The sequence below is a fragment of the Caretta caretta genome, chromosome 7, assembly GCF_965140235.1.
Source record: "Caretta caretta isolate rCarCar2 chromosome 7, rCarCar1.hap1, whole genome shotgun sequence".
In the NCBI taxonomy this organism is placed as follows: Eukaryota; Metazoa; Chordata; order Testudines; family Cheloniidae; genus Caretta; species Caretta caretta.
This window is the reverse complement of record NC_134212.1, coordinates 62,468,947-62,482,864: the sequence shown is the minus strand read 5'-3', so window position 1 is coordinate 62,482,864 and position 13,918 is coordinate 62,468,947. Positions and strand designations below refer to the sequence as shown.

Below are 13,918 nucleotides of genomic sequence, written 5' to 3'. Positions count from 1 at the left end.
TGTATTCAAGTTGGCAGCTCCTGATGAAATTAATCAGAAAGTACATAAGGAACTAGCTGAAGCAATCTCAGAACCATTAGCAACTATCTTTCTCCTGGGGGACGGGTGAGGTCCCAGAAGACTGGAGAAGAGCAAACATAGTACCTATCTTTAAAAAGTAGAACAAAGAGGACCCAGGGAACTATAGACCAGCCATCCTACTGGAAAGATACTGGCACAAATTATTAAACAATCAACTTGTAAGCACCTGGAGGATAGTAGGTTTATAAGGAATAGCCAGCATGGATTTCTCAAAAACAGATTATGCCAAAATAACCTAATTTTCTTTTTTGACAGAGTGAGTTACTGGCCTAGTGGATAAGGGGGAAGCAGTAGATGTGATATATCTTGATTTTAGTAAGGCTTTTGACTGAGTCCCACATGACATTCTCATAAGCAAACTAAGTAAATGCGGTCTAGAAGAAATTATTATAAGATGGGTGCACAATTGGTTGAAAGACCAGAGTATTTATCAGTGGTTAGCTGTCAGACTGGCAGGGTGAATCTTGAGGGGTCCCTCAGGGGTCAGGCTTAGATATGGTCCTATTCAATATTTTCATTAATGACTTGGATAATAGAGTGGAGAGCATGCTTATAAAATTTGCAGAGGACACCAAGCGGGAGGGGTTGCAAGCACTTTGGAGGACAGGATTATAATTCAAAATAACCTTGACAAATTGAAAAACTGATCTGAAATCAACAAGATGAAATTCAGAGAAGAGAAGCGCAAAGTACTTCACCTAGGAAGGAAAAATCAAATGCACAACTACAAAATATGGAGTAAGAAAAGGAGTACTTGTGGCACCTTAGAGACTAACCAATTTATTTGAGCATGAGCTTTCGTGAGCTGTAGCTCACGAAAGCTCATGCTCAAATAAATTGGTTAGTCTCTAAGGTGCCACAAGTACTCCTTTTCTTTTTGCGAATACAGACTAACACGGCTGTTACTCTGAAACCTGTCTAAAATATGGAATAACGAGCTAAAGGGTAGTACTGCTGAAAAGGATCTAGGGGTTACAAATGGATCACAAACTGAGTCAAAAATCTGATGCAGTTGTGAAAAAAGCTAATATTCTGCGGGGTGGGGGGTTTTTAAGAGGAGTGTTGTATATAAGACACAGGAAGCAACTGTCCCACTCTACTTGGCACTGGTGAAGCGTCAGCTTGGAGTCTGGGTGCCACACTTTAGGAAGGATGTGGACAAATTGGAAAGAGTCCAGAGGAGAGATGGAATAAATAACAAAACATTTAGAAAACTAAAAACGGGGCATGTTTAGTCTTAAGAAAAGAAGACTGAGGGAGGACCTGATAACAGTCTTCCAATATGTTGAGAGCTACTATAAAGAATAATGTGATCAATTGTTCTCCATGTCCACTGAAGGTAGGACAAGAAGTAATGGGCTTCATCTGCAGCAAGGGAGATTAAGTTGGATATTAGGAAAAACTTTCTAACTACAAAGGTAGTTAAGCTCTGGAACAGGCTTCCAAGGGAGGCTGTGGAAACCCCATCACAGAAGGTTTTAAAAACTGTTTGGACAAACACATGTCAGGGATGGTCTAGATTTACTTGGTCCTGCCACAGGGGGCTGGACCTGATGCCTTCTTGAGGTCCCATTCAGCCCTACATTTCTATGATTCTAATAATCCATTATCTACTTGAAAAATATTCTGTTTTTTGCTCTGCCCAACTCCAGTTCTTATCTTGCTCTCAAGTACTCTTCGAGCTGTCTCTTCTCACTGCAAATCACTGTATCCATTTCAGAGATTTAGTTCTTCTTTAAAAAAATCATGCAAAATTTACAAAGAAACAAACAAACAAAAAAATAGAATGTCGTGTAATAGTTGACTCATGCCTAAACAATGGTTATTTCTCCTCACATTCTGGTATGCTTACAAACAGCTAGTCTAGCCATTTCTTTTTATATTACACTTGTTTTTAAGTCTGGTTAGTTTACACTGTGCTTTATTCACAGAAGTACAAAACTCTCCAACAGGCATTTCCAAATTACTCTGTGCTGTCCAAAGCAAGCTCTGAAAACATTCTCAAATAGCAGTGGCTTGGCTCAGCTTTTTCCAGTTTGAGTTTCACACAGGCATTATGTTTTATTATTTATGAAACATCTAACGGAGGTTATTCTACCTTCCCTTGATGTCGCTTTTTGGTGCTGGGAATTTTTTTTCAAACCAGAAGAGAAAACAATAGAGCGGACACGTATCAAATTTTATATATAACTGTCAGCAAACTTGACATGATAGTTATTGCCAAGCATGGGGCCAATAGGAGATAAGATCATAATCACTGTGCACTTTACCGATGTGCTCTAATCAAATGTGGCAGATTTAGGATGTTCAGAAAAAACTGTGCTAGAATCTCTAAGCAAACGCTAATGGAAAGGTTAATATGATGGTGGTTAGTGGACACCAGCAAAAGTGGTTTGTCACTAGGATTGAATTTAAACAAGGCACATTCAAAACCTTTAGCTCAAGGTGGCAATAAAAATATATAATGGGTTGGCTTAATACACTACTTCCTCTTTTTCTTTATTGTCTAGCTACTACTGGGTCCCAATAATTTGTTACACTACATGTGATACTTGGAAGCATCTGCAAAATTCATTTAATTGACAGAATAAATGGAAAATGTATTTTTATGCAAACAATACAGATTATACAAATGAATCCTGACAGTGATAAAATGTCTAGATTTCTACAAAGCAACTGCAAGAATTTATGACACACACATTGAAATGGGACAGTTTTAATATCCAAAACATTAATATACCTGCTAGTGAATGATCCTAAAGAAATCTAAATCGGGGAACAAAAGATATAAATATTTCCCTCTTCTTTTGTACACAATCAGACCCACACAAAAGTCGCATTTCTCAAATTAACCTATAGGGTTCTAACTGTGCTGCTCTTATTAATGCCAATGGGAGCTGAAGAGTCAAAGCTCTATCTATACATTTGTACTAAGAACATAAAACTTTGAGTTGGTCTGATTCCCACTTAAAAGTGCTGAAAGGGATTTACATGTGCTCTGTGCTGCAATTTACATTTCAGTAGGATCACTTAACTATCAGTAAAATTAGTACAGTTGTCGTCACAATAATTATAGTGTTTAAGAACTGCACATTTGGAGATGGCACTATAGTCCTACTGCTGATAAAGCTCCTGATCAATTTATTGTACATGAATTTAGCCAGTGAGAAACTATAAAAAAGCTTAGTCATTCAAATAAATACATCAAGATGATAAAGTTGACATCAAAAGCTCTGAAAAATCACTGTAAAATCAACAGTGTTTACTTCAAGAAAGTGAGTGTTAAGTGAAGGTTGTACATTTTGGAGAACACAGATGGAAAACAGCAACTTGTGTGCGTGTGAAAACAAAAACTTACACTACCCTTCCAAAAGGGGCTGTTTGTAGAAGCAGGGTTCACATTAATCAGTTCCTAACCATTTTATTTACAACCTTTCTAAAATTCATTTGCATAATGATAATCCGCATGTGGCAGGGTTTAAGTTATCTAAAACGGTGTTATATTTCACTGTTTAGTCTTGCTTCACCACTGCTTTAGCAGCGAATCCTTATGGAGTGTAATGCAGCTAATGAGGTAGCTTTTTAACTGAACAAACTGACAGGTCCCATATCTGCAGAGGCAGCTTGAAACCGTGCCCAACCTCTCGGCTTCCCAAGAGGCTTTTCAAAATTCAATAAATAACATCTGTAGGCGATGTTGGGTGCAGACCTAGCAGAGTGCGTCATAACACTGAGCTGGCAGAACAAAGAAACCATGACGACTGCCAAGTTTCCATGGCAACCACTGCGAGGCTTGGAGAGTATAATAGCACATCAATCACTGTCCAAAAGAACTTCATTATCAGCAAGAAAAAAACCTTTAGGATCTGTTTAGTGTGCAATTGTGGGTTAACTCACCTCAAAGCCTTGCTCTCTGGCTAAAGAGGCAGCTTCCTGAAATAATAAAAATAAAAAACAGTTAATTATAAAGTGCTAGCTAATGAAGAAATAATACATTTTGAAACTCATTCAGGCCGTCTTCTCTTTTACACAATTATCTCAATATATCCATATACAGTTGCTCAATTTTGATACTTGCACTAAAGGGCTCCCCCCGCCCCATCCCCAGCAAGACAGCAGGGTATTATCAATGGACTTCACAAGTTACAATGAAGAAGGTGCAACGTATGTTTTTCTTCAAGCAGGCAAATTCACTTCTGGTTATAGTAACTTTAACAACCAACCCAGGCATATGGCTTTAAGATATATTATTAATTAAAAAGCATCATTTCCCTATTTGTCTATTAGACATCAGGATATATAGGTCATTAAGCCTTTTAAAAATCATTTGTCATCTACTGCACATTAAAAAGATAGGACTAGATATTATTTAAACAAAATGAGATCAAACCTTTGTGGCAGAATCACAGGAACATTTCTAAATACTCAGATGTCTTAATCACAGAGTCAGGCGCTGTAACTATGTTCCTTTCCTCAAAGAGCAGAAGAAACATCAGGGAACCACAATGTCCTTGTTTCTTACCTATGTTAATCGCTCCAGTCATATCTTTTGTTTTTCAATGAAAGCAGAGACATAGAGGACGATAGCAATGTTATTTTCCTATCCACTTTCCAACTTAGCATAAGCAAATATTGCAGACATTGTCAAGAGTCTTTACACCTTAACTTGCCTTCTTCCAAATTAACTTTGCCAAGTGATATTAATAGATGGATGGGTCTTGAGCTGGAATAGCAAGATGATCCAACTAAATTAAAACAACTACCATACCAAATCATTTAAGGCAGTGTGCTTAGACATACTATCAGTATCTCTAGGACAGCTTTTGGTAATGCTTCACTTTTAAGCAGTACACTGGGGAGGGAAAAATACACATTTGTGAACCTATATAACCTGCCAATTTTTTGACAATTTAAGAACTTGAAGTGGATGTAATTGATTACAACAGTAAGGTCAGGTTAATAAAATGTGATAAGCTGAAAAGCACAACTCCTCAGGCTGCTCACTGCAGAAATATAAGGCTGCCCAGGTTAGTCTTAGCTGATGTTGACAGAAAAACTGAATCATGGTCCTGACAATTGGGTGCAGGCAAGGTTAGCCACTTTGACAATTTACGTACAATAGAATTCCTTCTTGTACATCACATACTCAATGACATTTGCTAGCCAGGCTGTCAAGGAAGAGTGTAGGGTTCAAAGATATCATGCAGTGTTTCCTAAACCAGCATGTCATTAACAAAGCCTATACTCATATGAAAAAAGGAGTCTGCAAGCTTCTACTATAAAGTGATGCATGTACAATGAACTGCAATACAATCAGGAAAGGCTTAGATGGGACTGGGACACAGAAAAAGCAACAATGAGAAAAATAGAGGGATGATAAGCTTCACAGAGAATATAAAAATGAACTAAAAACCATGTATTGTAGCCAGATTACATTTTTAACCTTGGTTTTTAGTTATAAAATTGAAATACAAAGTTATACTGATCTATCCCGATGGGCCTTAAAGAAGGTCCCAGAGCAACAAGACATTAACATCTGTGTTAAACTATTGTTTGGACAGGAAAGTGGATACCAGTACACTCTTACATCTGTGAAGTGCAAACTATTGCAGTTAACAGTATTTTTATTTCCTTATATGGGAGAGAGACTTTAAGGAAATTCATCTTAATTTTCTGGAATTGGGCATTCTCATATCACACATGCAGCTTGAAAGCCCTGGCCCATGCACAAAAATGTGTAAGCACTTGAACAACACTTAAAACATATCTTATCTTCCGATTTTCCCCTCTTATAGCTTCATCTTTTATGCTGGTCTGCTATCTCTACAGCTACATAAGTGATGGTAGCTAGTTTATACAACCACAGATTTGTCTATAATAAACCTTCGATCTAAAGATGTTTGAAAGCACCACAGAGCAACAGCAGTGTTTGTCTCTCCCTTGACCACCTAGCCCCCAATCAACAAAACCATCAAAACAAGTTGTCTTGTGGGCTTGATCCTGAGATATGCTCAACACATGCAACTCCCTATGAAGGATCACACCCATTTAAAAATAACCTTAACCTTAAAGCCCTCATAGCACAGAAAATAGTAAAGCTCAAAAGACAATACTGAAGATTTGCAGACTGGGTTTGCGGAAGAGTGAAAAATATTAGTTTTAAGGATAGTTCAAAGTAAATTAACCAAACAGAACTGCAGAGGATGACCCCATCATACCTCAATGGGGAGGAGAGGAAGAGGCATTGTCTGGCTTTCCGGGGGAAGGGGAATAGTGCTTTAGGAGTGGAGGGTGGGAGAGGGGCTCAGAAGCTGCTGCAAAAGTGGGAGTGGGTCAGTGAGGTGACACTGACTCACCCCCAGGGACTGGAAGGGCTGGGGAGTTGAAAAGGGGCAAGCCAAGTAGGAGAAGCCCCTTTTTTCCAGACCAGGCTGAGCAGCACCCACACTCCCTCCCCTTGACAAAGTATCAGGTTTGGTCAGGACTTGCTGTGAGCATCACACTAGTCGCTCCTTTCTAAGGGGGCTGGGAAGGAATTTTTCCCTCACCACCAGACTGGCTTAGGTGGAGTGGGTTTTTTTGCCTTCCTGGGGGGCTTTATTACAGTGAGTAGGGAAGGGAGCTAGGTTATGATGTTGCAGCTTATTCTGTAAGTTTGGGGTGGATGTCCTGTGCAGGTACGCCATAGGGAAGGGCTACAGTTACCAAAGAAATGGCTTGGTAAAGGACTTAGAAAGGAGGCGTTTGTTAAAGGAGCGGAATGGGGGGGGAGGTTTGGGGCTCCTGTGACTGGCACGGCAGGGAGCCCTTTCCTTATAGTCCATCTTAACCCTTGTTTGAGGTGGTGGGAAGGTAAGGTTGGCTGGGGGACCCGGATGGAAAAAGATGGGGGTTGGCGTAAGCCCCCATAGCTATTGAAATGACCATGGAGTTACCTGCACTGTAACTGTAGTCCCAGACATCTAACAATAAAGTTGCAGCCCGATTAAAACCATATCAAGTGTCTCTTGTTGTTCTTTCAGTATAGCTGGACAATCTTTAGTTTCTATTCACAATAAGAGTGAAAGAGGAAACAAGCAGTCCCCATCTGTGCTGCCTCAGGGTGCCTCATACTGAGCTTCACATCACTAATGAAGTAGTCAGTTTAAAATCTAACCTTAGAGTGGCTGTAACATGTGGAGTCTGCTAGGGTTATGATAGCCAGTCAGGGCGTTCCCTCATGCAGGTGATAATCAGTTTGATAATCACTATATTTACAGGCTTTCCATTTTATATCTGACATCAGGAGTCACAAAGAAGGAAGGATTAAGGAAATAAACAACCCACATAGAGACTTTACTGCTCCCTGGAGAATGCAGCTTCTTCATTCATGCATGACATGCGACAACATAAAGCAAAACAGCAACAAAACAGAATTTTCTTAGGAGGCTGGATAGGTTTTTTTTCCACTTTTGATAAACTTTCACTAACTCATATTTTCACAACACAACACTTACTTTTATAAAAGCTTCATTGTGTGCTCATTCAAACTATGATATATATTTATAATCATCATACTCTCATTTATACCATCTTTGTATTTGCCTATCACAGCAGATTTGTTACTGGATAGCCCAAACTAGAAATAGAACTGGTTTAACAATAATGCATCATCACGTTGGGAAAAACATTCCTTAGTAGTATATGGAAATTCACACTGTAAAACTATGTGTACAGGGTAGTTTAACTTGAATAACACTGTATCACTAAAATTAACACTGAACAGTTTACACAGGAAAGGGGAGATAAACTAAAGAGATAACAATAAAAAACGACAACTTCCTTTAGTACCTACCACTGCTATTATACTACATCTCTTTTGCTAGCTTAAAACCATTTACACGTTTGCATGTATTTTATTGCTGTTAGTTTCCTAGTATTTATTAAGTGGAGCTGTCTATAATCTGGACTGAAACTAATTGTATCGTGGCTTGTTAAAATTCCGAGGCTTTTTATAACCAATAATATAAAACTATTTGTTTATGAATAAACAGAAACATATCCTCCAAACAGAAGTTTAATTAACCTGTACTTTGTTATGGGTATTTAACCCCCTGTTCAGCAAGAATTTTATGATTACAGAGCTAGATGGTTCAACTATCAATGATTGTATGTTCTCTTTGCCATAACAAACACTAGGTAAACTACATATTACATTTTCTTGGCATACTGAGTTCTTTTTTTATTGGTACCAAGGTTATATGGTATCTTGATTAAATTATACTCAAAACAGTAACAAAATGCATGCCGGATTAAATTTAATTAATTTAGGCCAATATAAAACTCATATAATTCTCTTCAACAGCATTTAAAACTATGTACTGCTGAAATCAAGTGACAAGACCTTCCAAAAAGTGCCAGCAATGGTATTATCTACATTATGCATTTTGACTTTTAAGCCTGCAAAAATATCACAGCAAATCAAATTGCATTTTGTTGCTAAAACCAACACTATGTCATAAATAAATTATAAAACAGCAGGAAACAATAACCTTGCACATGAATGCGTTTTCAATAATTATACAAGATCGCAAATGCAGGGGATGCACAACCTAACCTTTCCTCAAAATCCTTCTTGAAGGAAGGAATATCTCACTGAACACCATAAAACCCAGTCACTTTTTCCTACGTTTCGCTCATAAATTTGCCATGGTAGAATACTGACTATTTATGAGGGAGTTCTCACTGCCACGCCTGTAAATCTGCACACCCATCATGGAAGGTCATGGATACAGCATTTTCTGCCTTCATTTGCTTACAGTTTTATAAGTGGTACCCTCCATTTCCTTTGGGAAGACAAACCAACAGCATATCAGTAGATTCTGGAACATGAATAATTTTAAAGCCTCCTCCCCCACAGAACGGTTTTAGAGTATTAAAATGCTTTTCCCAAATCCAAGTGGATTATGAGCAACAAAACTTTAATGGATTCTTAAAACCACTAAGATCATGCAGTTTGAGTCTGCATTTGGCAGACCCGCTCATTCACTATTTTACTCCCACTAATATCTCATTTAACCACTTCTTGAATGACGTCTCTACCATATTCTCTAGCAATCTATAGCATGGCCAAATTGTTCTTTCTTTTAAAAATTTCTAAAATCTAAACTTTCCCTTCCTTACCTTCAGGTTATTGCTCCTTGCACTATCAGCTTCTGAGAGTTGTGAATTATTATTTTCTTTCATTTATATTGTTTCCTTGAGGGTATTAAAGACTATGATCACCTCCTCAGAGACTTCTCTTTTTTCTACACCATAATCATTTAGTCTTCTCAGTCTCTCCTATTAATTCTCCTCTAATCCTTGTATAACTTTGTATTCTTTGAATTCTCTCTTGTTTTTCTACATCTCACCTTGTCTGCCATAATGAAATGCTAGTAGCATAAAGTTTTACTACAGTGAAACCCTAATTGTCTAAATGGAATGGAGGACAAGAAAGTAATATAAATAAATAGGGATGCAGTTAAGAGAGAGTTTTTAAACAAATGATGCACTTTGGAAGTTGGATTTTCTATCAGGGGTTTTTCTGATAGACATGGTTCAGATAGTCTAAGTTTTGCTGTAGTAATGACACACTACCTTTGAGCTAAGTGGTTAAAAAGTATATCCATGATATAGACACTCATTTATTTTGCCCAGAATCCCTGTAAATTTTTAAAAAAAATAAATAAATAGAAGAAATCAAACACATTTGAGTATGCTTTGGTCACAACACATCACAGAGGTGTCAGACATGAAGCTCTACTCAAGAATGAGTGTATGCAGAAAGATTTGTCCCTCCTGGATGTTGTAAACTAGGGAAAAAATAGCCCACCTCTTTCTCTCCTACATCATTCTCTGACCCTTGCTAGCAGTCCCCTTCCCCATGGATTAATGCTTAATTGCACACAGCATTGCTTTCTCTTTCCTCACTCCATGAATTAAAGCAAACTACAAACAAACAAAAAGAAAAGGAGTACTTGTGGCACCTTAGAGACTAACCAATTTATTTGAGCATGAGCTTTCGTAAGCCACAGCTCACTTATGAAGTGAGCTGTGGCTCACGAAAGCTCATGCTCAAATAAATTGGTTAGTCTCTAAGGTGCCACAAGTACTCCTTTTCTTTTTGCGAATACAGACTAACACGGCTGTTCCTCTGAAACCTACAAACAAACAAACGCTCAGCTTCCAGGTTTGCAATCCAGCTGGCCTCTCCCTTGGTGTATACTGCAAACTTCAAAGGTGCTGACCTGCCTTTGACTTCAGTGGGATATCTGGGTGCTCAGCACTTCTGAAAATCAGGCACCTTTTTGCTGAAGACTTTTTTCCCCTTTTATGGAAGGTGGTAACTTTCCTCACACTTATGTAGAAACCTGGTCTTTAAGAATATTGCTATCAAGAGCACCAAGAGTCCCTTACATGTGCCTCTCTTGTAACAGACGCATCATTGTGTGGGAGTTAAACTTGTCTTTGAGTAGGGGGTGAAGTTTTTATTAAATGCCTCAGTAAGCTGTGCCACATTTTCCACTCTTTCAACTGCAGACCAGGTCACACTATTAAATACGATCCTAGAAATGGCATCTGTCTTAACGCATAAAAAGGATAACAGCTTTCTGGTTGCTATGTTTTGGAATATAACAAAGGCATCCTACATACATCACCAACTCCATGACATACTTCTTGGTAGGGGTTTTTTTATACCAAACCTGACTATTCTATAAAGCACATAAAAAGCTTCATAATATGATCTGTTCTTACAACTCACTTCACTGTATAATGTGCTACATTATAATGTGCATAATATGTATGATGTCTTCATTTTATTACCTGTCCTGCTCTCAAATGAGGAGCAGTAACAGCAAACCACATACCTTAATATGATGAATTAATAGGATGCAAGAGCCACGATTAACCTTACATCATGTAGTTAGGAGCGACGCCATGACTGTGTAATAGCAATCAAGAAGTATAAGCAAGTAGATATATGTTTAAGATCATTTATGTTTGATTTAAGGAAGGTACATATTATTGAGTTGTAGCTGATATTTCAAATAAAAATAGATTTAAAGTATACTAATGATATTAGCGTAATTAAGATGAGCATTGTGATTACTTGGCATCTGGGTATAGATATTTTAAAACAAGAATTCTATGAAGTGTCCACCAGTGTCCACACGGCACCCTGACATTTAAAAAAGGACAGATGTACAGTTTATGTGGCAGATCCTCAGTTGGGTGTAAACTGTCATAATTCTATTCACTTCAATGGCGCTATTACAATTTACATGACCCAAGGACCTGCCTCTATATACTTTCTTTAATGGCAGCAGTAAACTTGTTGTGAATAGTGACAACAACATGTATTTTCACATCAATCCAGTTTAATGCAATTATCAATAGTTATTTTCAACACAAAACATTGGTCTATTCTATACAGACTTTTACTTGGTTGCAATTTGGTTTAGGCAGACATTCCTTTTAGGTCAGATAGTACCACATTCCATTGTATCAAAACAATACATCCTCCTAAACCTTTATAAAAACTGCCCATTTATAAAGGGTACTCAGAACTCAGCAGCAAAGAAATATTGTTCCAGAATTTTTAAAAATTTCTTTAGAAAGGGAGAGACGGAGAGCTTGGGAGCAGAGGGGAAAAGAAAGAAAGGGAAACATCAAACATATCTTCTTGAAGCAAATATGTATCTGATAAAATTCTCATGCAGTTGGTAAAGTTTGATCCATACTTGGAGATGCTTCCTGGGAGTACAATGCTTCAAAATATTTTGCTCCTTGACAAGTATGAGAGATTCATCTAAAAGATTTCTCTAGTCAGGAGCATACAACTGTTCACATTTTCAGACAAGGGATCAATAAAAGCTGGTCACAGACTGGGCGGCTCCTGCATAGAGCCTGAGAATCATCACTATAATCTCTGAAAAAGTGCATACCCACCACTATATATTACAGATTAAAGCACATCTGGCATTAACTGGATGAAATACTGAAAACCTTTACCTTTCCTGTGAGCAGTGTCAGATCCCAAAGTTATCTTAGTTCATAGAGGCTAGCAGGGATGCACATTATGCCCACATTATGCCCTAAATTGTCCCACTGCTGCTACAGAAACTGACCAATTCATAAAGTACATGGGTTTCACCAAATGAGGGGAAAAAAAATCAGTTTAGAACATGTGAAAACACTATGTGGGATAAGAGCTGCAATGTGCACGTTATTTCGTGGTGTTCTACCGGAGGGAGTTATTTGTGAGGGCTCATTTAGAAAATAATTAAAACTTTGTTTCCCATATCAGCCTTGGCAAGGCTCAAGCATCTTTATTACCTATGCATCATCATCAACTGTTTTCTTATTCAGGTTATTACTAGAATTGTAGTGGCTGCCAGAATCTTCTGGCAAAATAATAATTAATAATAATAATAATAAAAAAGTCACTCAGAGTCAGAGGCTTAATGCCATTACAAGGTCTGCAACAGCTGCAATAGTGATACACTTCTGAGCCATTTTGAAATTTTATGATGAATAAAAAGCTATTACTTATATCTCCACTTTACATCCTAATCTAAGGAACAGCACTATTTATGCCTCTCTTCACTGTATCTCAACTCGTATGCTTCTGATATCAAATTAGCTACATCATATTACCTTAAATTGTCCATTTGTCTATATGAATGCATCTGTCTCTAATTAAAAATAAATGCAAAAGGGGGAAAAAGATAAATGCCTCCTTGCTTAATCCACAGATCAAGTAAACTAAATAAAGATGGAAACAAATATGTTAAAATCAAGTAGATAGGGTATTAGGGGAGATAAGGAATTAATAAATGTATAAAAATGAAAGATGTCCAGGATCTTTTGAAATCTGTAATGCTGGCCCTTGGATTCTCTCAGTCTGTAATCTGAAACCTCCTGTATTATTTCCTGGCTGAGGGATGACAAACAGAAATAAAGGACTGCATCACTTTCAACAAGTCCTTCTGTGATTGCAGGCACTCAAACTGGCCTGAAATCACTGGCCTGAAATTACAGCAATCTTAGCTGAGGAAAATGATTAGGTAGTTCTAAAACTGCTGTGATGTAGCAGGACTTGCAGATCACATATTGTCAACTGAACACCTAAAAGGTTAATAGATTTTTAGCAGTAAAAGCAAGATGTTTGATATACATTGTTTGTATGATGTCATGTGTGGCCATTTAGAATTATAACTAATGGCTATCGCGTCAGGAACCCTATAAAGAACAGGGGGTGAACGATCTTTCTGTGCTAGGTTTAACTGCTCAGCTAACTCCTATCAAAAAAATAAAATTGACCGCCCCATCTGTCAGCAAGAGTCCTGACTTTTTACTGATATTAACAGTACTGATTTTACCTTTTTAAAGTTAGTTTGAATTCAGTTGACTTAGACATTCTTATTATAGAGAATTTGTTATGCCAGTGCCTGTTAACTTAGTCTGTACATTTTTTGTAGCTCTCTCTGAAAACCCCACTTAAATTTCATGGCTTCTGTTGCACTTTACAGGTTTGGCTACTACAGTTATGCTAGACACACATGGTATGTCTGCACTGCAATTTAAGCCTCATATTAGTAGCACTCGACTTACCAGACTCTGGGCTTGTTAACTTAGGGCTTGAGCCTCTACACTCATTTTGGAACCCCAGGTTAGGAATTGATGAACCCTGGCTCCCAACCTGGGGCTCCAGGGTCTGCACTGTATTATGTGGGCCTGAGTCCAACCACACATATTCCAGCTTTCCTAGTACTCTCCCAAAACGTGGCCACTCTATCCCTTTGTTCATGGTGCA

General features: G+C 37.9%; 1 protein-coding gene across 4 annotated transcripts in view; it reads right to left on the bottom strand.

Annotated features, from left to right (window-relative positions):
* ADK (adenosine kinase) overlaps positions 1 to 13,918 on the bottom strand; it is a 565,528-nt gene that overhangs the window by 85,041 nt on the left and 466,569 nt on the right. For all 4 annotated transcript variants that reach the window (XM_048858483.2, XM_048858492.2, XM_048858488.2 and 1 more), the window contains one exon: positions 3,979 to 4,014. In XM_048858483.2, the coding sequence (XP_048714440.1) occupies positions 3,979 to 4,014 (36 nt within the window). The remainder of the gene's footprint in view (positions 1 to 3,978; positions 4,015 to 13,918) is intronic.